A 22220-nucleotide genomic window follows, 5' to 3' on the forward strand; every position below is an offset into this window, starting at 1 on the left:
ATGTTGTTCTGTATTCGATTATTTTTGGATATGTAATTGCATGAAAGTGTGTATTTGCAAACAGAATTAGTGTTGCGTTTCGCTTTTTATATTGCTTACTGCTTCACTTGCTGGCACAATAGTAGTTATTCCAGTTAAAGAAAACTTCAGACGTTTCAGAACATTTTCACGGGATTGGTAGCATTGGAAAATGTTAAAATAACATAATGCCATATTAGCCAATAAATTTAATGCTAAGATGCCTTTTATAATTTTATTCCCGTCTAGGTTATTTCTGATGGAATCATTTGGATAGGAGGTAACTCGGCCTTTTCCTGCCCCGAGTTCTCTTTGTCAGTGTAGCTTACTTTTCCGTGATACAGACTGGAAATGAAGGCATCAAACAGACTCTCGTCGTTCGAATAGAAGAATGCACCGAGGCCTTAAGTTAAGCTATATATCCGGTAGCTTAAATTGAAAGTTTGGACCAGACGATGGTTGTTACATGATTGCTAATAAAAAACAATAAATGGTTTAAATCATATAAACAACAAGTGCAATATATAGAAATACTAACAAACTTACAAAAATCTCAATTTAACCTAGATATTTGGTGTGTTTTCCCTGAGCTAGAAGTTGACCCGTTTTTTTATCTTTAAGATCTATGGTTAAAAAAGCTAATTTTCTACCAGCCCGGAGAGTTTTAGCGTCTATGACAACAATACTTCCTGGAAACGCTGCTTTCATATATCTGAAAAATATAATGATAGGTCTATATTGTTTTTGTGTTAATACTTGCAAATGACGGATTCGCGAAGCATGGGTTAGTGTGCGGCTGGATATTTGACAGGCAGCAAAAACACCCCTAATTTTTCAAATGAGCTCTTCTATTCATACATGTACAGTGTCATATTGGTTGAAAGTTTGCGTGTGTGGAAGAGTTCACAATAAGGTTGGGGGAAATAAGGTGGTGTCTCAAAGATGAAAACAAACACTTACGATACACTAAGATCTACACTGACGCCTGGTTTACTGTCGCCAGTTGTCATCAACGCCCAGGTGGACACTGCATCCATCAGGGTAGCTGTCATACCGCCATGTAGGGTACCTACACCGTTTAATAGTTCTTCTTTAACAGGGAGTTCACATATACAGTTACCCTCGCCTCCGTCCAATACCTTAATCTACAATATTAGGAAGACAATTTTAGTGGTAGTATGAGAATAAGGGGATTGAAACTGAAGTGTAATCGGAAGAAAAGTTATAAGTGTCTCGACACAGTTTACTTTACTCCAGTTCTTACTTCGTTCAAATGACAATATAATACACCGTAATTTACAGTCAATTGTGGTCTGTTAAATTTTCAATCAACACAAGAGTTACGCCACTTCCATTCAACTGTCCTACGCTGTCGAAGTGATAGGAAACACAAGATAAAAATACGACGAATACTAAAGCAAACTTACCCCTGTTAAAATAGATTCGAATCCTTTCGTGTTGACTCTAAACTCTACTAGTTGTTTCAAGGCGTCTAACGAGGCTCTTACTGCAGTAAACCTCATGGTAATAACCGTTCTTCAAAGTTTACATTAACGAAGGGAGACAAATGTGTTATGAGAGATAGAGACTACAGACAACAACCATATAACTGAAAATATTTAATTTTGACAACTGTAGTGAATCATTTATGGGTCGTGAATACTGTATTGTTGTCTTTTACAGCACTGTCTAGGGAATCAGAAAAAATCCTTATAATAAAGGAAACACATGTAATTTAATATTACACAGTTCCAAAACTGTCTGTAGTAAATCATTTACTAAATATTCATCAAGCAAAGGAAAACCATTATAAATTTCCCCTACATTGTACAGCAAGTATGGCAAATACACCAAAACTGATGTCTGTAGTAAATTATTTACAAAGAGGAATGCTTGTTAAGTAAATCTTTCCCATAGTACAGCTAGTATGGAAAATACACCAAAACTGATGTCTGTAGTAAATCATTTACTATACAGGAATGTCCCTATATTAAGGAAGTCAAAACTTAAATTGACAAAGTATTAATTTATTTTGACAATAATATAAAACATACAATAAGACAAGTAAACACAGACTGGTGCTGAAGTTCCTTCTAATATTTCACACCTAGAGGGAGCTCACTGTCAAATTACTTTTGTGTAGTAAATGACAGTAAATCAAATTTTGCAGATATTTTGTGGATTAGAATATAATAGAATTAAGTGTATTTGAAAAGTCAGTTGACAATTTGACTTCAGTAAAAGATCAAAATATTTTCAGTGATACATCCACAGTTCTTGGAGTGTTTCTTAGATTAGAATTCTGATTATAAAGGTAACAATATAAAATAATTTAATGAATTTGTTCCACTGGATATAAAAGTTTAGAAAGAAGCCAGACTTTATCTAACATTAAATAAATTCACATCATGTATCATACAGTTCACTGGTTTAATAACAATCAGAATGTGTTTTTATAATTTAATTTATTTACACAAAACATTTCCACAGCCCAACTTTAATTTTATAATGACTATTGATCATAAAGGTAGACACAGTGTCAAGAATGGTTTGGGATTATTGATACAGTAGAAAATAGAAGTGAATAATGTTAACATGGTGTTCAAACTCTATATTGTGTATTTGTAAATTCTATCTCTTTCTGTATCTGTGATCCCACTTTGTGATGTGCACAGGCATGGTGTAAGTGTTTGGTGCCAGATTATCAATATATTATGAAATATAAAGGAGAATAGTTTCTAGACCATGTATTATGTTATGGCTTACCGGTATTTATTTTTTACTGTTTCTATAAACCCACTTAGTCATCTAAATTCACCTATAGAATTATTGATCAATATGGCAAAATATTATAATTTACAAGATAAATAGCAGTGAAAATATTGAATCAACATCTTAGAGAATAAACCTAGTTATTTTATTATAAATAGACACCAAGACTTGAAGCACAGCAAGACAAAAGCTGGAGCTAATATAAAACTGATGTAAAATGGCATGTTAACTGTGGAATCAAATTGTCTCTTCTATGGAAGGACTAATAGTGGTAACCCTGATACAGTTCAAATTGAGCTCACAATTGGATCATCTTACCTACAGGCTCAATACAGAACATTATTAAACTCGTCTAATAAATACTCTAGATAAACAACATGTCATGGATTCAGACAGCCTATATAATATTAAACTATACTGACTTCAATATTTACAGATGCCATTTTTTATCATAATGTTAAATATTTACAACAACTTTACTTATCATGCTGACTGACTGATCTTTTTTCACATTTCCAAGTTTCAAAAAAACCCTTTGGCTAAATATTGTTTTTCTTAAAGAGTCCACAAGGTTGGGAACCAAGAAGCACAGTTTCAACAAGAATAGAACTTCGTATTGTCTCTGAAATAGTCCGTCAGCCAGCAAGATAAGAAAATTCTACTGGCCTGATAATATAAAAAAATACTAAAAATAATATGGGCCTGTTTTAGTGCTTATCACGTGTTTTACTAAGAAAATTGGTAACATCCATCAGCAATAAAGCTATATGTTTTTAGGTTGTGGATTGGCCCTTAAATAAATCACTTCTCAGTATGATGGTGATTTTCTGTTAAGATAATGTGACTAAATTGGCCTTTTTATGTATTCAAAGTTTGTAACACTGTTTTTTGCAATCGTGTCTCACCGCGAATTTACCAAGCAAAAGCTGTAGCTATGTTGATTTGGCTGCAAACAGTCATCTTCACACCAAAACCAGTTTGTTGTGTTTATTCAACTTAATAAAATATTGACATCATAGTTTCTATCAACAGCTCACTGTGACTATATTAATCAAATAATGTAGCTTTATGGTTGCCAGGTTGCTGATTTGGCCTTAAATCAAGATGGTGAGTAAACTGTATATATCACCAATCAGCCTGTTTTAGTGAGTTTTTTTTGTGTTTCAACTAAGGAAAGTTGGTAACAAAGTTTCTTTGATAGCGTTTGAATATGCTACTTCAAAGTAACTAAGGTCGATTTTGATTCCTTCTGTCTTGACAACAGATCTTTAGTCACTTTCACTGTCACTTTGTAAAGACATAGCTTCTACTTCCTTGATTAGTCCCTCTCGTACAGCGTGGTCCACGACGGCTAGGTGACAGAATACATATTGGTCTGGCATCTGGATACTAAACGCTCGTTGACTTCGTATTCTCCTCACCGTTTCCCTGATATCAACTGTAGATATATCTTCTAGTCTTCTTAAAGATATGTCTATTGTGACAAATGTACCTGGAAAAACAAGACAACTCAATGTATTATCTGAAGTCTGAAAGGAGGCTAAGCTTATTTTCCTGAAATAATCTAAGTTTTAAATTTTATTGAGGTGTCTTATTCTCCAATAGCAAACAGTAATCTGATTGGATAATAAAACTATATATAAAATAGATTATAGTGATCGACCAATCAGATGACTGGAACACTAAAATCATCATTCAGTTCAACACCCCTTGAATTCATTTCATCTCATACCCTATAGAGCTCATGAAATAAAACAGTTTTAAATTCAAAAATAGTGGACAGCGTCCAAATATCGTCTTGAGGGTGGTAAAACGCAATACATTCTTACTTGATTTTCATATTTTGGTCACATACTCTTAAACAAGTTAACATTTCTTACCTGTTCGACCTATACCAGCACTACAATGGACAACTATTGGTGGACCTCTGGGATGTCCCTGCCACGCCTCACCCATATTCTGGGTAGCCTCCTCCTGGGTTTGTCGAACGTGGAACAGGAAGTTTAAGAACCCTGTGGCTGGTGGGATTCCGTAATCTGGCCAAGTGACAAACTGAAGATGTGTTATATTCCTTGATTCACCAGTCTGAAAAATTATAAACGGCGATTTGATTATCATTTTATATAATATAATAAAGACATAGACATAGGGTGTTGGTTGTGAGGCAAAAATACATTAAACCTCAGGGAAGAAGGGTATTAATATATGGAACTTTTTGGAGGGTCACAGAAGCTAATAATAATAATTTTCTTTTAAAATTTTACTTCATTATTTGAATACTAAGTTAATGAAAAGTTCTAATTTTGTTTTAGTTTAGACAGATAGCTGACAAAGCCTAATTAGTAATATCAATAACATTGATTCAATATCAAAATAAATCACTAATAAAAAATTTGAAGTCTGCCTTCACCAGAACAAAGAGTCCACAAAGCGAATTATATAGTTGTATTCTGTTATACCTTTGTATTGTGTAAAATAAGTTTAGTTTCTATATAATCTTGAAATTGTTTAATAGTATTGTTATACACAATAAACTCTTCAAACTGCTCATTGGTTGTTTCTTCATTCGGCCAGTATTGACCACATTTCATTCGCTGACGTTCTATAGTTTTGGTTGTCATGACAATAACTTGAGTTTGATTGGACCACACCATTCTCCAGAAATCTTCAAATGTTTTTGGTAAGGGACCTGAAATATTACAATATTAAAAGATCGGACAGGATGTTATACTACCATGACTCAACCATCTATAAAGAAAGGTGACCAAATTGCTAATGGAATAGGAGTTTGATTCTTGGCTTTTTGGAGATTTGCTGAACTATTAACCTCTAAGAATGGAGGCTGCAGTACAGCTCTAATTTCAAAAAACCCAATACAGAGCTATCATCACCTCTTCTCTGTATGACTCCCCAAATCATTCCGTTCCGAACCACTCCCAACCCTAAATCTTGTCCCTTTGACTCCTACTTGAGACATACCTTGTGTAGAAATAGGAATTTTGTTTGCATGTATCAATCTACGTAGTTACCGTTAAAATATTCATTCATGACCCACAATTATTCCCTACCCATGATCATACCCTACCACTAATTATACCCTACCTCTGATCATGCCCTACCCCTAATTATACCCTTCCCCTAATCATGCCCTACCCCTGATTATACCCTACCACTAATCATGCCCTACCCCTGATCATGCCCTACCCCTGAGCCTGTCCCCTCTATTATACCTTGAGTAGAAATATAAGCGTTTTTCTGCATGTAGCCGTCTACGTAGTTAGCATTAATATAATCATCTGGATTGTCCTCAGTAACAGGTAATTTAACTCGACTATGATCGTATGCTAAAACATCGGTATAACGATTCTTTGGTAGATTGTGACGAGCTCTGAAAATATAAATTATTCAAAAGGTCACCAGAAACAGATACCCTATTTTATCAGCTAGCTGTCCTGATGAGGTCTTGGTATCAGATACAGCAGTACAGTAGATGATCTCTAGATAAATAGTCAATTTTTGATTTGCCATTTACCCATTATCTAGACAATTCCGAAACAGGTCTGTAGCACCTTGGAAATTACTTTTTTTTTTAAATGGAATCATATTCATATACATATGAAAAATCTACATAATAAACCTTTTTCGCTTCTCAAAATATCTTCAAGAGTTGAGAAAACAATAAAAGTATGGAATACTACTAGGTTACAATTTTTTACTTACTTTGATTCCAAAAAAGTGCCAGATGGCGCTTCCATTTTAATATGAGCATATTCTGAGAATAATCCCTTCCGTTTGACCATTTTTATATGATCTACAAGTTGAGATATTGTCATACCACGATCGTCTGGCATATGGATTGAATCGTCTAAAATATTCGACCCCGACGATTGGGGTCGTTTCTTTTTCTTTTGTTCTACGGAAAAATTATCATCCGTGGCTTCTTCCGAGGCAGATAACTCTGAATTCCTTTTCCGACCGTCACGATTCGAATCGTTAGTTTTTCTACGCTTTCCATTTGTTAACGTTCCATCTTTTTCAAAATTTACCTCCTTTTCAGAGTCTGTTCCATCAAATTCGCGTTCTTTCTCCCTGTCTTCATGATGATATTTTTCATTTATTGTTTCTTTTGACGCTTCTGAGTTCGAATCCATATCACTGATGTGTAATTCTGCATCACTAGACCCACTACGTGAAACAGATCGCGAATCATAGTCAATAGAGTTATGTCCCCTTTTACGGGAGATGAAAAATGAATCCATATCTGGTGTTTGATTGGTGGATATTTTATAACAGAGTTGTAACCAGCTGTTATGACTGGGAATTCGACTGCTATCTAATGTAGGATGAATACACTCCTCTGGTAGATGTTTTGAAAGTTGACTTAAATCAACTGTAAATACCTACAATATATTAACAAATAATAAATCACGCTTTCAACCACTCATTGACGAAAAATAAGGGATAATTTTAGGGCCTAAATCCAAGGTTTTAGACATTTAAATGTATTAGTTTCGCACATTTGACTCTTAAAAAGCTTGCAAAAATACTTGAGCTCAAGGGTTGAAAGTGCGGGATCTGAACCCCCCTAAGAAGATTTTATAAATGAGGTTTTATTCCCTTGTATCTGAGGCCATTCCAAACAGCATTCCTGTTGACCAGGTACAATGATTGCCCCTCGAGTAGAAATACAAAAAAAATTGAAATTAACAGTTTTTAAGGAATTTCGCAAAACTGAACAAATTTAGAAAGCTGTAAAATTTATCAAGGGGGGAAAATTATTCTGTATCTTATTGGACTGAAGAAACAAAATGAAAGATGTCCTAACCGCTCAGCAATGATTTTAACTCTACAGGGTGAACAGGTTACAACACCAACATAAGTCAAAAATTTCTGACCATCTACTGCCCATTTGCACAGCATGTAGCACACAGCACCATGGTTTTCAACCCAGCTGTAAATGGGTAGAGATAATCCAGGAAAGATCAATGTCAAGAGGTATAGCCATTGGCCAAGGACTAGCTGGTAGAAAGAATCTTAACTGTAAACCTAAGTGGATATCCTTGTAAAATATAGTTGTTTCTTCCCTTTTTCTTATTGTTCCATAGGACTTCTAAAACTAATACCTACCCTGTCACGTAATTTTTCTTTGACAAATAAACGTAATAAATTAAATGGAGCTTTAAACCACAATGGTGCTGTAACAATCAGAACTTTCTTCAATCTAGCTGGATAGGCTCCCTGTCATATATCAAATATTACATTATTAGGTGAAAAGAGGCAGATTAGATTATCATATCAGTAAGTGTTTAGGTGTAATAGAAGTTGTATATTATGTTGTATATAGAGTGGGATTATCAGTACTGTAGAAAATAGGAGAAGCAAATCATGTCCTAAACTAATTAAAATAAATAAAATTTTTTTCTGATATTGTTTTCTTCTCCATTGTGATCTAACGAGTTTTCATCTACAAGTTTTCATCTACATGTCTGTTATGATGTAATTCTTAATAATTATAACAAATTGTGGGAAAGAGCAGGCTTTTGCTACAATTCGTCATTTGCTACTTAACACGGAATAAAGAAAAATTTAACTAGATCATGGATACCAAACCAGAAACCCCCAGAAACCCACAGAAACAACAGAAACTAAAAAATCTTCATCAAGAATTAAGCTTAGATAACTACAACTTCAACAAAATCCCATAATCCTTTAAAAAAACACAAAACAGAAAATCAAGACCTAGTATTTTATCAGTTTGTTAAAACTTCAGCTTATTACAAGATAATTTTCTTACCTTAAGCATACTCAGTATTTTACTGCTGAGGTCATAATCAAAGTTGGCATATTTCGAATCTGACATATCATATATAAATACTAAACCATGTTTCTGGGTTTCCAGGCTGAAAATAGATCATAGGCAACTTAAAATAATAATTTTATATACATCATCGTTTAAACCAATACTGGTATCTTTACTATATATAGACTCTATTTTTGTACGTTTTCATATCCATAAAACGAAAAATATGTGACTTTGTTAACTCATGTGATCATTATAAGGTTTCTGAAACTACTGTCTTGATTGAAATATTGACCTATAGATTAGTTAGGTCGAAAGCATCTATAGCTTTGACTCAAAGCGTCTGGAACTAGAAGAATACCCTAGAGCCAGTGTGAGATGACACCCATAAAACCTGATCTTACCTCTCTAGAGCACAATCTAACTGATAAACTAAACCTTTCAATGTAATTTGATGTGTAGTATGAGAAGGTATGTGTAATCGAGCTGTAAATAAAGCTACTGCTGCCCCACTGTTATCTCGATGTGGCTAGAATACAGAAACCAACAACATAAAAATAAAGATGTAGGTTCCATTTCTAGCAGCTATAGTGAAATTTGAAGCAATGCAGTATGCAATGGGAGAAATTCTGAATAACAGTTCATTCTACATTCTACTTTTTAGTTAATAAATGAAATGTCCTACTTTTCTGCACCATGTGGGCTAATGAAGACGGGCAACACCATGCAGGGTGCCATGAGGGAAATTTTGCCAGGACAGCGGCATTAGCCTGCTCTTTTCTGATTTACAACTGTCAAGGGATCTTTAACGTGCACAGCCTGTAGCACACGGGGCCCCTGTTTATTGTCCGAACCGGTTGGTTTAGGTAATGAAGAATGATTTACAGTGTGAGCAATCAGAGCCAAAAGCACATAGGCCCTTGATTTTTTTTTTGCTCCATTCTAGCTACTTGACAACTTTTCATAACAGACTCTGACCCATTTCAATATCAAGGGCATGCCATACGCAAAACAACAAAAAACAGCAGTGATTGGAATAATGTCAGACGAATTCTTGACACTTTCCGAGGCTCTCATTACATCTACAGAAAGAAATATTTTAACCAACTGCTGGAATTGATTCAAGGACCATATTGATTCTTCCTCAATAGTAAAGTAATGTGACAAAATGACAGTACTTACCAGAATGGTAAATTTACCAGAAGTTAGCTCCCTTTTTATTTCTTTATCAGACGGGTCAATATCCTGCAAGTCTTCGGTTTTACGAATTGTCTGGAATATTTATTGTTAAAAAGTCAAATAATTCCACATAATAATAGTATTTCAAATTTTTCATAGTTTCTTCAGAGTTTCCTCATACACCTGAAGTTTGGGGAAGTTTACTCTGTTTTTTAAAACCATCTATTAAGATGATACTGTGTTAGAGATAAAATATAAACTGAGGTCTATGTGGTTATGTCATCAGAATAATAAGATGAGATAACAGATTTGAAATAAAATAAATAGAAAACCTGCAAAACAAGAGATGTTCAAATGAGTCATATATAGGGGGTTCCCCTATTTTGTTTGAATCAGGTCACAAAGTGTGAGATTTCAGCTTAGACATTCATCTCTGATTCAAGAGTGATGACAAAATTATATATTGAAAAGTTTTTTTTTTCTAGTTATATGTACAAGGAATAAGAATAGCTGTAGGATATGGATTTCAACCTCTGTTCAAAGTTTAATAGTCTGACTATAAAGGAGAATACCAATTTTCTATTTCTATAAATAAAGACTCCCTTATCTGCATCCCTATTTAGTTCACTAGCAGGTAAAAATCTTTCACAGACTTGTGATTAATGAAAACCCAGCCTAATTCAGATCACAGCACCCCAAACAGACAGTCTAGTGGTTTATTGACATATCCAAATTATAAAAAATAGGCACTGGAAAGTATTATCTGGACTTATGCTAGGATTAAAACAAGAACACATCATGAATCAAAATATCAATATATATATAACCTACCTCATGAGCTATAAATAGATCAATAGCTCGCTTCGGGTCGAATTTTCGAGCATTAAGAAATTTAACAGCCGTACCCCATGCTATCGGTGTTTTTCCCTGTTTTTGAAGAAAAAGGTTGACTTCTTCCAAGAACCGATGAGCTACCTGAAAAATACAGAAAAATAAGTTTCAGTATATCCTATTTCAAATAATCGATTTCCAACATTATAACATTTTTTTTTTATATATAGCACAAAATATTAAGTAATGTTCTGACACAGGTCCATGTAATAGAATCCTATAACCAAACACAACGCTATGACAGTCTTTATCGTTTTTATTCAGTATGGTGCAACACTGATTTCTTTAACATAAATCTGGACTGTTGATTTGACTGTATTTGACAAGAGCAATACCGCCCTGAGGATTAACAATAGACTTCGCTCCATTCTGCAGATTAACAATAGACTTTTTATCAATCTATAGGTACAACAGGAAAATATAAGTAAATTCATAACAGTGATTCATTTTCTTCAAATTCTAATCTAAATCAAGGTGGTTTCAGTTTTTATCAAACTTCCGTATTTACCTTTGATTACAATAATTATTAATCACTGACATTGTTTCCAGTCTAACAATCAAGTTTCACAAAATAGTTTTTTTTTCCGTCAGTTAACTTGTGATATGACATGACTTGTTCAGTAGGAAACAAAACCCTACAAAATATTTAAGGTATACTCTTTTTTTCTATCTTTTTTGATATCTCCGTCCTTACTTCATGTACAGAAGTAAGAATAGTTCTATATTTACACCTGTATAAACTATATTACAAAGGGCACCTGCAGTATTTAGCCAAGCTATCTCTGTGTACTTCATGTACATATCATGAACATTTCTGAGAGTTTTAACATTGCTTTATTTAAGTCCTTGTTTAGATTCTGACAAACCTCACAAATCTTCCAATTTAATCGTTGATGTTTGTAAGTACGTTAACAAAAAACATTACATGACCAAAATATTTGGTGTTTAAAAAGTATTTATTCTCAAAGACTACAAACTTGTGTTTCTATTAACACCACATGTGAAGTTCTGGCACCATTAACTTCCTGCAACTCTGAATTACTGGGTCACTGAATTCTCAGAGAAAGCATGCCTGTTACCTAATATAACTTCTTAGTATAGAATTTCCTGACTAGAAACTAGGTGCTATTTAGTTATTAAAAGAAATTTTAAAAACTGATCATATATATTTTTTCAGTTATTATGCTTCACTTTCTACAAATTATAAACAGGCTCCAGCAGAATATTACATTTATCCCTTTTTAATCACATATTTGAAACATTATAAATTTAGTGTGTGAAAATTAAAATTAAAGATAAACTCACATCTAATAGTTACTTATAAATCTTTAAATTTTTTTTAATTCTCCAGAAATTGATACGTTTGGTTCCAAACAAATTAATTATTCCTGAGGAATTCAGATAAACATTATGTAAACACAATTTTTAAAGAAATATAAAGCCAGGCTTATTCCTAGGAAATCAGCACCATAATTTCCTCCTCCAGAGAAATACCAATTCCTGAAGAATTCCTTCTACTGGTTACCACAAACCTTAATAACTTAAATATTATATTCATCACTATGAACTAATATAAACGCTTGGAGTTACCTCGTAACAGAATCCATAATCTCAAAAAATCTACGTGTTACTCTACAGCCGTGTTTATCATAAAAAACATGATTCAAAACATGTCAACACAATTATTAGTAAAAATAATGGCACCAGTGAACATCCTATGCTAACGTGTTACTCCACAATATACTTCCAAAACTAAGTCACAACATTCAAAAATAATGGAAAAACAATGTTCAATATTTCATCAAAAATAAGTAAAATTGCAATAAATTCTAGATATTTAATGTCATATCAAGTCCAGTAATAATACAGCTGGTTACATAAACCTCAGTTTCACACAAATATCAGTGTAACTTTGTAATAACTTTCAAAAACCTTGAGCCATACCAAATCCTGTATAGGATCTTATTAAAACAAAACACCTCTATACAAGAAAAACAGTTTCACACCAAAAATACGTGTTACTTCGCTTCACAATAGATTCTGAGAGGATTGACCTATACAGTAGTTTATAACCAACCAGTCTCTCTCTCTCTCTCTCTCTACTACATTACTATTTAATACAGAATAACATTATATATTATATAAATTTCAAGCTAGTGTAAGGGAGGAACACATAAAATAGTTAACACATGGTATCAATCCAGTACTAAAAGGTTAACAGTTGGATCATTCTATTGATTTGTACTATGTTATTACATAGCATGTTCCCAGCAGGATTATTGATATAATATATATAGAATATGGAGGAAACTAATATATTGAATATAGTATGTTGTAAAGTGTGGGATTATGCAAACAGTAGGAAATCAAAGTGAATACACCAGATAGGCCTACGTGTTCAGCCTACGTGTTCCGTGTGTTCGGCCTACGTGTTCAGTAGAATTATTGATATAGTTTGTAGAAAATAAAGGAAGCAGATGTGTGGTGTTATATAGTATAGGGAATATAAGATGAGAATCCAGGAGGTATAGTGTATAGTATACTGTCCAGAATTATTGTTAAAATAGAAACTAGAGCAGTGGTTCCTAACCTCTCTCAGTCTTCACACCCCTCGAGCAATCACCTGGACCTTTCACACACCAAAAATTTGTTTCAACCACATTTCCAGCATGTGATGATGTGAGGTGCTCTCTCAATTAAAAATATATTCTTCTCCTACACCAGTTGGCCACACCCCTGGCACAATTGTCCTACACCCCGAGGGGATGAAAACACCCCTGCGTGGGGAAATAGAAGAAAGGATATATTTCTGACCTCTACCTAGGATCATCACTTCCACAATAATAATCCACATTGTACGGTACACCACATCGGACGGACATTGTATTACTACTTTCACTATGTACAACTATAATACACTTTATATACAAGATTTCTTCAATACAACATTGATTCAGGACAAGACCAGACAACAATCTTTTACATTCATTGAAACGACAACTATATCAATGAATCTAGATAAAGATAATATACACAACAAGGACAAGACAAGACAAGACAAGACATCTTTTAGGTTCATTTCAATGACAACTATATTAATGAATAGACAAATGACAGTGTTTTTTGTAATACCTATTATATTACTACTTTATATAAGATAATATACACAACAAAGTATCCAAAAGACAAGACAAGACAACACCACAAATCTTTTAGTCCAATTACCTCAAAAAGGTTATTAAGAGAGAGAGAGTATAGTTTCCCTTCTTGTTCCTTGGCCGTAAGTGATCTGCCTGAAAGTTCAGCTAGCTCTCTACAACATATCACGGTCGTGTTTTTAATACTGTAATAGAGTTTTACATCCTAGTCTTCTTCACTTATAAACCACTTGATATATACACATCATCAAACTCTTCACTTTCTTAGAATTGAGGCTCAATGTCAAATTACTTTAAAAACATTTCTAAGAAATTTCGACCATAAGTAGATCATATCACCCAATGAGAAAGCGAAATACAGCTATCTTAACCACAATATATAAGTCCAAATCAACTTGCTGACAAAATCCTTGAAGTAGACATCAAACAGCTACCTGAGACCTTTAAAACAATGTCCTACAACTGTAACTACTATAGACATCAAGAAGGTAGTAAAATTGGAATGGTGCAAATTGATGCTATCAGTGTCTTGGATTAATAAAATTTAGAAAATCTCCTTACAATCCCTTTAATAAGCATTTCTATAATTACAGGAACCACAGACATCTGATAGAAAAATTGGAATGATGCTAATAGAAGCCATAAATGGCACCCATACTCATTCTAAAAAAACCTTTTTTCAAACATCTTGAAACTTAAACTTAGAGAAAAGTGAATAACAATTAAATACAGTAGTCTTTATAAAAACTGATAATATCTAACAACTGTTCTGATAACACCGTAGTAGGAAATATATACTTAACATCTCAGGTCAGGTTTACACATTTATTTTCATTTTTTAGTTTTAATGTTAGAAACAATGACATATAAGTGTAGTTAAAGGGACAGATGCCCCATTTTTTGAACAATCTTTCCTTAGTCTCAGATTTGGGAATTATTCAACTAAGCCAATCAATAATAGTGTTCACAGCTCACCACCAAAATCTTAGCCTTCAAATCCCTATGTGTCCAGAATTTTCTGTGTTTGAATGTTAAAATGACGACTCGTGATATAAAGAAAAGACAAGTATAGGAATAGTGAGTAAAATTCCAACTTTTGAAATTTTATACCATTTCGTACATTTCTTATACTTCTGAAGACTATTTACTTATATTCAAGACTCAAATCAACCTGGTAAACTGGTGTAACTGTCCCTTTAAAGAAAAATGTTATTTTTAAATTTTTTTGGTCAGAAAAAAGACATTTCCATCAGAAATACATCTTTAATATAACTTACATATTCGTTTGAGCGTTTACAAACCCTATGTTGTCACTCTTTTTCACCTTGGCCAGTGTTTTCATAATCATGGCTTTTAGAGTTTCAAAGTAAATTTCAACTCCCTATTTTGAGCAGAGCAGAACAAAGACAACAAAGATGTTTATAAGTTTCCGTATCAAAACATAAACACAAATAGTCCATGTTTATGATTAGGTACAGTAAGTAATAATCAACACACTTTAAGTTGATTCTGTATAGTTTATATTATTATACATTTTACCTAAAATAAAGTCGATTTCTCCTTTTTTGGGGTTTTGAATTGACCCAGTTGAGAAAAAATATCTGTATTCAGAAATATAGTACTAGAGTCAATGACCTCAATTGACATACAATAACTGAAGTTCACTTAGATATATCTGTTCTCTGGGAATACCATTGTACTTTACTATTCATCAGTTCTCTCCATTCTCAGAGAATATATCTTTATATATAGTTAGTCCAAAACCCTGCCCTTGTCAGCTATGATACAATTATAAGCTTATATATCAAGGCCAATCTCAGTTAGCTGTAGAGTCTCTGTTAGTTGTAAAATCTCAGTTAGCTATCTATATATCCACATGCTGAAGCCTCAGTTACTAAGCAACGTTTTTCAGGTATTATGTTTTATAATCAATTTGAATTATTCTCAGAGAATATCTATACTATTAGTCCAAAACTCTACCTCTATATGCTATGTATCTATCAACCTCAGTTATTAAATAATGGCTTTGAAGGTTTCTGTTTCTGATCTCATCCAAGGCTACTACTTGGTTACAGTAGAAATTACAAGAAGCAAATTATGCCTCCATCTGGTGTATTTGCTTCTGTTTATCACTTTATCCAGTACTATGCCTCGTTGAGTTGCACCTTGATACTTTATACAAAACCTTCATAGAGTTATATTTTACTTCAGACACAGGCTTGATAAAATTTATTCTCCAAGATTAGGCAGGTCAACAAAGTTCGGACTACAGTCTTAAGACCATGACCTACTAATGAAAGTATCTATGGTAATGATATAACAATAAATATATGTGGAACTCGGAATTCTCCGAGAATCTATTATCTTGAGTCTTAATAGTAATATATTATGATAAGATGGATTAATCGAAGATAAATAGAATTAATAGCTTATAAAACACATAAAACATGTGCCAATAGATAACCTGTCAATTAATCATTATTTCTAATATATTTGATTTCTTGAGCAGTGCTTTCTAGAACTAACGAACTAATGAAATTAGAAGACAACCATAACATAAAACTAATAAGCTAGCACTGTAACTAGTGGTGCCTAGTATGCTTCAGTTAACAACATTATTGACATATTTTCAACATCCAGACTGTTAAAGGGGCAGATGCTCCATTTTCATGACCTATCATACTTTAGTCTCAGAAACAGGAATTGTTTAAACTTAACCAATCAGTGTTCACAGCTCACCATCGAAATTTGAGCCTTCAAATCCATTTGTCCAGAATTATCTGCGTTTGAAAGTTTTCTTGAGACACTGCCATATATAGAAAATAGGAAAAGAAATTCCTGGTTTGAGATATTCTTGAAGGAATTATGCGATTTTTGTACACGTCTAGTACTTATCTCTAAGTAAAATTTACATATTCAAGACTGAAACCTTTCAAAATGGTGACACTGTCTCTTTAATAAGTTGGAAGGATAAGTTTACGATGCCATGACGAACTATTAACATCATTCCTATAAATCACTTTATTCTCAGAACTTGACTATTTCCCAGGAATAGTAAATGACTATTTCCCAGGAATAGTAAATTACTATTTCCAATTAATAGTAACTACGCACAAAAACTTGACTGGAACCTATCAACAATGTTATGTTATGTGTGTCTCCCACTTAATTGTATATTATCAGCTATAATATCAATATTGATAAACAGAAAACATCCCTAGAACAACTCGAAAAATTATAAGTTTCCTACTTAAACAATTCTAACAATTATCGTGGATTTGATTTTAGCAGCATTGTGGGTAAATAGTCAAATCGACAACCTAAAAGAATTATGAATTACCTTGTCTTCATAGCTTTTATCTCTATCAGAATAAAGATGGCCACAAACAACGGAAACACGATTCATACTAGTTATAACTTTCTAAAGAATAAAATAATGAAGAGAAAATATGGAACCGTATTTTGCAGTTATAACAGCTAAATCTTGACCAATTCTCGAGGATCCTTTCTATCATCTGGTTCTTGGTTAAATCTCTTGGCATTAATATAATAAGCTGACAAGGTTCTGAAGATAGTGTCTTGAGGCTGGTCAAATAATTTCAGAGTAGGTCTTGTACTTGCAATCGTATTCAGGGAAATGAACATTATTCAGAATGAAACTAAAATTTGAAATCCACATAATAAACAACAATGTTACCTGGTTTTTATTCTTCAATATATCTTGATCAATTAAAGGATGACTACCACATACAGGTACACAACTCATTTCTTGTCTCCCCTGGAGAACAAAATCATACCATCATTTCCGTATTCATTAACGCAAAACTTTTAAAAATATTTTAGCATTCTTGGGGTTTGCTCTCTCACAAATTATCCTTGTTAGTATGACATGTCTTACATAACATGCTTAGATTGGTTATTCTGAACGTCAATAGAAAACTTGCTATCAATGAAATATCAAGGACAAAATAAAATTGTTATCTAATTTCGACAAGGTAACTGACACAATCAGAGTAGAGCAAGACGTTCTGATCATGATGACATGTCTGAAGATTAATATACAGGTATACTAAATTTTCACAGAGAATGAAAATGATGAAAGATTAAAAAGAAAACACATTCCAAGGAAAATAAACCATTCTCTGACAATAAGATGAATTGAGAGCCAAGATTCTCTCATATAAAATAATTCCTTATGTTAACCTTTCATGTTGAATGTACTTTTGATTAAATTCTTTTGGATATTGAATGCCTTTGTACTGGCAATAAAAGTAAATGTCCACACCAGGCAAACTTTGTAAATTATTACCAGAAACTAGCCATTGTTTCTCAAATTCTTTTATACTGGATATTTTCTCAAGTAAGAAGACTTTCAACTCATATCTTGGTTCAAAAAGCTCATATCAAGTGTCTTGTGCATGTGTTGGATATAAATTCCTAGGAACACAACTAGAAGGTCTCAATCAATTTAAAAACTATTCGAACATAAGGAAAAGAACATATCTAAGCTAATTTGAAAGAATGACATCAGAAGATAAAGCATATCACACACAGAAATTCTCAAAAGTTTCCTTGAATGAATTAATAACTCAAAGATAGCTTGCCAGGCAAGGTAACATACGCCCACTGGCAGCTGTCAGAAATGATAAAACAGTCTTTATTGACTAAAATACGAATTCTCTCATATTGAAGAAATTTTATTAGTTTGAATTCAATTGCATATATATATGCCAGTTATTTATGCAGTTATTAATTCCACAAAATTTTTTAAAATCAATATTAATAACTCAAATACAACAAACAATTAAATCACACTGCTCTAATCAAGGGCAAAAAACTTTTGATGCATGTTTACAAAGTCAAGGGCAATAACTCAAACAACATTCATCAAAAATATCTCAAGTTAAAACTTGTCCGAGATCTTATCAATTCCAATGATCACACCAAGTTTCATAAGAATCAGTTGAAAACTGTAGCTTCAATCCTGCTCACGAACTATTTTTAACAAATTTCAAGGCGTTCTAAGTCAAGGGCAATATCTCAAAAACAGTTCATCGAAAATATGTCAAATTCGAACTTGACCGAGATCTTATCAATCTAAAGCGTCACACCAAGTTTTATCAAAATCAGATAAAAACTGTAGTCTCTATAGTGATCACAAGAAATGTTGACGGACGGACCGTCAACAATATACGACCACATATTCAAGTGTAAAAAACAATAAAACTTGACATCAAATACCATCCTTTAATAACCAACGTTGCGTCAAAAAAGTTTTGACTTCATCAAGGGAAGAAACAAACTACAAAAGGTGGAAGGCAGTTAATATTAAAATTACAATATGACCTCATAAGGTTTATGACGTCACAATCTTAGAAACCACATAACAAGAGAAGGGTCAAATCACAAAATGGTGGGAGGCAATTTGATTCTTGATAATATGACCTCAGAAGATTTATGACATCAAAATCTTAGATACAACATAACAAATATGTAATGATGACTTCAGGATTTGCAAAAGAATCGAAACAGGAAGGGAAACAGGAAGGGAAACAGGAAGGGAAAAAAGGGGGTGGGGTGAAATACACTAATATTTAGTCATTTTGAAACCTCCTGGGTTGAGTTCATTCAATCCATACGTCCATACAGAGTATAAAATAAAACACAAGTTAACTCTGACAACAATCCTTCCATATTTTAAAATTAAAGAAATCATAGTAATATATCATACGAAAAAATAACATGAATACATGGAAGAGTCCAATGACAGTAGAATAGTGAAATCTATAAGACTATTCCTAGATGTTATACCTTTGTGAAACGAACAGAAAATTTGACAGAAAACACATGAGGAGTTACCTCCCATATGAATATCTACCAAATACCGAATTAATAACTGATGCCAGTTTTTAAAATTCAATCTTATATTAAATAAGCTTAACAAGATTAAATTTTAATACTGCGTTTACCTGTTGTAAGACAACTACAAACTTGTTCAGAGTCTAGACTTCAAAGTAATATAACCTTGTGATAGACTACACTACGTTTGTGAGTCACTATGAACTCTATAAACTGCTTGCTGTTGAAAAGTGCAAAGTCAGACCTATCATTAACTTAGTAATCAATTAAAAACAGAGTATCAATAATAAATTATACACCAGCCAGAAAGTAACTCTGGGCTAGATTCTAAATCTTGAGTCACTAATATGTTATTGTTTACAATTTCAATAGACAGGCCAGGGGTAAGGCCCTACCTACTAGAGAGTTTTTCAATGTTTACTGTCCCCCCCCCTCCCCCCCCCAGTCCTGATCTAACATGAATGAAGGGGGGAATTTAAAACACATAAGTCCAGACAACATCAATTCTAACTCCCTTGATGAAATGATTAACTCATAAAATACCCTTGTGCTTGACAAAAACTTCACTAAAATTGTAATAAAACTGTTACCTTATCATACATTTCTTCACTTGCCTATAAAATGGATTTCAATAGAATAATATTTTATGATGGATTACGAAATAATGTGTTGCCATAATAACATACTAACCCTACTAATATTGAATCAGATATTCTACGAATCACATTTCTTAGAAACATCCATTTTTTTTCTACTATCAGTTTCAGTTCCTGGTTTAAGTGTTTTCATTGGTTTATTTTTCTATGATTGACAGGTTGCATCATTTAAGGTGAGTGGTTTCATTCTATTTAAAGGACCAATCCCATTTCTAACTTAATTTGTATATTTGTGTGATCAGTTTGAGAAAAAAAATCTTAAGAATTCAGTGATCTGTAAGACCTAAAATTCTTTACTTTCTGAGTTGGGTGGCTCAGAGAACCTACAACTCTTTTTATTATAGAATTAGAAATTATGTACATTAGTTGATGATAATGTTAAAAATTTGTAAAGATAATCTGAAGATTCCATAGCGTGAAACTGAGAAACTCTGAGTAACAACATGATTCAAGTTCTGTTTTGATATTTCTAACAAAAACCATATATAATTAAATCTAGTACTTACTGTCCAAAGATTCTACATATATTGTCTTTTCTTTAACTTCAGACACTATGAATTTTTGTTAAAAACTTATCAAAATTGAAAGAATGTAAATTAACTTAGAATAAGGATTGATAATAGATTAAGTCTGTACTTACTGTCTAACTAGTGTCAAAGTTTTTTTGAAATAAAGTTAATTTTATATAAGGATATGGGAATGGTCAACATCCTACAACCTTATTCATAGGATTGAGTGAACTCAATAGGATTTAACCATCAAATTATCATACCTAATCTAACAATGCTCTTAAATATTTTGTAAGGGACTGGCCCCTTCCTAGAAAAGGAACTATTCAATTTAAGATTTTGAATTGTAATTTCAATTTTTCATCTGTATATTATGGTCAGGCATGTCAAATACACAGAGTATTCATTCTGTTATAGGCCATTTCTAATGTTAGGCTATGGCTGTGAAATTGTTTTAATCAGCTTTGAAAAGACTTCTAAGTATGTTCACGATTTTAAGGCTCTCAAATCATCAAATGTACAAATAGGAGAAAGAATATTTAATTTTTTGACAACGTTTTCTGAGTTTTATATGTATTAGGTTTATGATGACACTGATAGCATTGATTTGCATCATTCCAATTCTTTAATGGGCATTAGTCATCCATTTGCAGTGCACTGCTTTGCGTTTTTGAGTCATGAGTCAATGGCAATAGCCTAATGCCATAGTGAGTTGGATTGCCGTCTGCTAGGCGATTAAGAGTCTTGGATTCAAATTCTCCTAATGGTAAAAAAATTCTGATTCCTGTGCCAGTGCTTCCGAACGTTGGCTCTTTCCACTTAATATCCAATGCCATGGTTAGCTGGTCTTTATTTTAAAGGGGTGTGATACAACATTCTGACACCTGCTGTTCAAAATCATTTTATATTGCACTTAGAAAGGGAAAAAGCTGATAGAATCAATTTATTGCAACAGTGTGAAAAATTCTATGAATCAAACTAGATGTTTCACCGATTCTTAGAATCCGGTTCATCCCATTTGTATGACATCTGCTTGCATCTATTTGATTCATGAATTTCTTTCTTCCTCAAAAAAATCGATTTTGATTTCGATAATTGCAAGGCCGAAAATGAAATATCGAACGAATTCTTTCTAAGAAGCGGAGCGGCATATATTGTGCGAAATTTTCTGAATTTTTTCAGTTCATCTATTCAATTTAAGGAGAGAAAAGTTAAATGTTTTCTTACTCTTTCCTGATCTTCGTCGGAGACAGCGGCCATTTCGCTTACCGGAAACCGGCCTACTGGAGTTGCTAATCAATGTCGTAAAACTAAACGAAAAATCAGTTAATTTTTCAAGAATATAATGATTTGCAAATTAGTGTCCTTTATAAGTAAT

The 22220-nt window shown here is 33.0% G+C and overlaps 2 protein-coding genes across 2 annotated transcripts; both read right to left on the reverse strand.

The window, feature by feature from the left end:
- Window positions 1-576: 576 nt before the first annotated feature.
- Window positions 577-1541, reverse strand: LOTGIDRAFT_157816 (hypothetical protein; the record flags this gene model as incomplete). Its single annotated transcript, XM_009050413.1, has 3 exons — window positions 577-730; window positions 979-1163; window positions 1446-1541. The coding sequence occupies 3 exons, from the start codon at window positions 1539-1541 to the stop codon at window positions 577-579; spliced, it is 435 nt and encodes a 144-aa protein (XP_009048661.1).
- Window positions 1542-4058: 2517 nt separating this feature from the next.
- On the reverse strand, window positions 4059-22102 carry LOTGIDRAFT_157817 (hypothetical protein; the record flags this gene model as incomplete). Its single annotated transcript, XM_009050414.1, has 14 exons — window positions 4059-4282; window positions 4671-4875; window positions 5250-5479; window positions 6021-6178; window positions 6511-7190; window positions 7918-8028; window positions 8585-8690; window positions 8995-9119; window positions 9773-9862; window positions 10601-10744; window positions 17159-17239; window positions 17516-17596; window positions 20268-20291; window positions 22070-22102. The coding sequence occupies 14 exons, from the start codon at window positions 22100-22102 to the stop codon at window positions 4059-4061; spliced, it is 2292 nt and encodes a 763-aa protein (XP_009048662.1).
- Window positions 22103-22220: the final 118 nt, after the last annotated feature.

Source organism: Lottia gigantea, assembly GCF_000327385.1.
Source record: "Lottia gigantea unplaced genomic scaffold LOTGIsca_15, whole genome shotgun sequence".
In the NCBI taxonomy this organism is placed as follows: domain Eukaryota; kingdom Metazoa; phylum Mollusca; class Gastropoda; family Lottiidae; genus Lottia; species Lottia gigantea.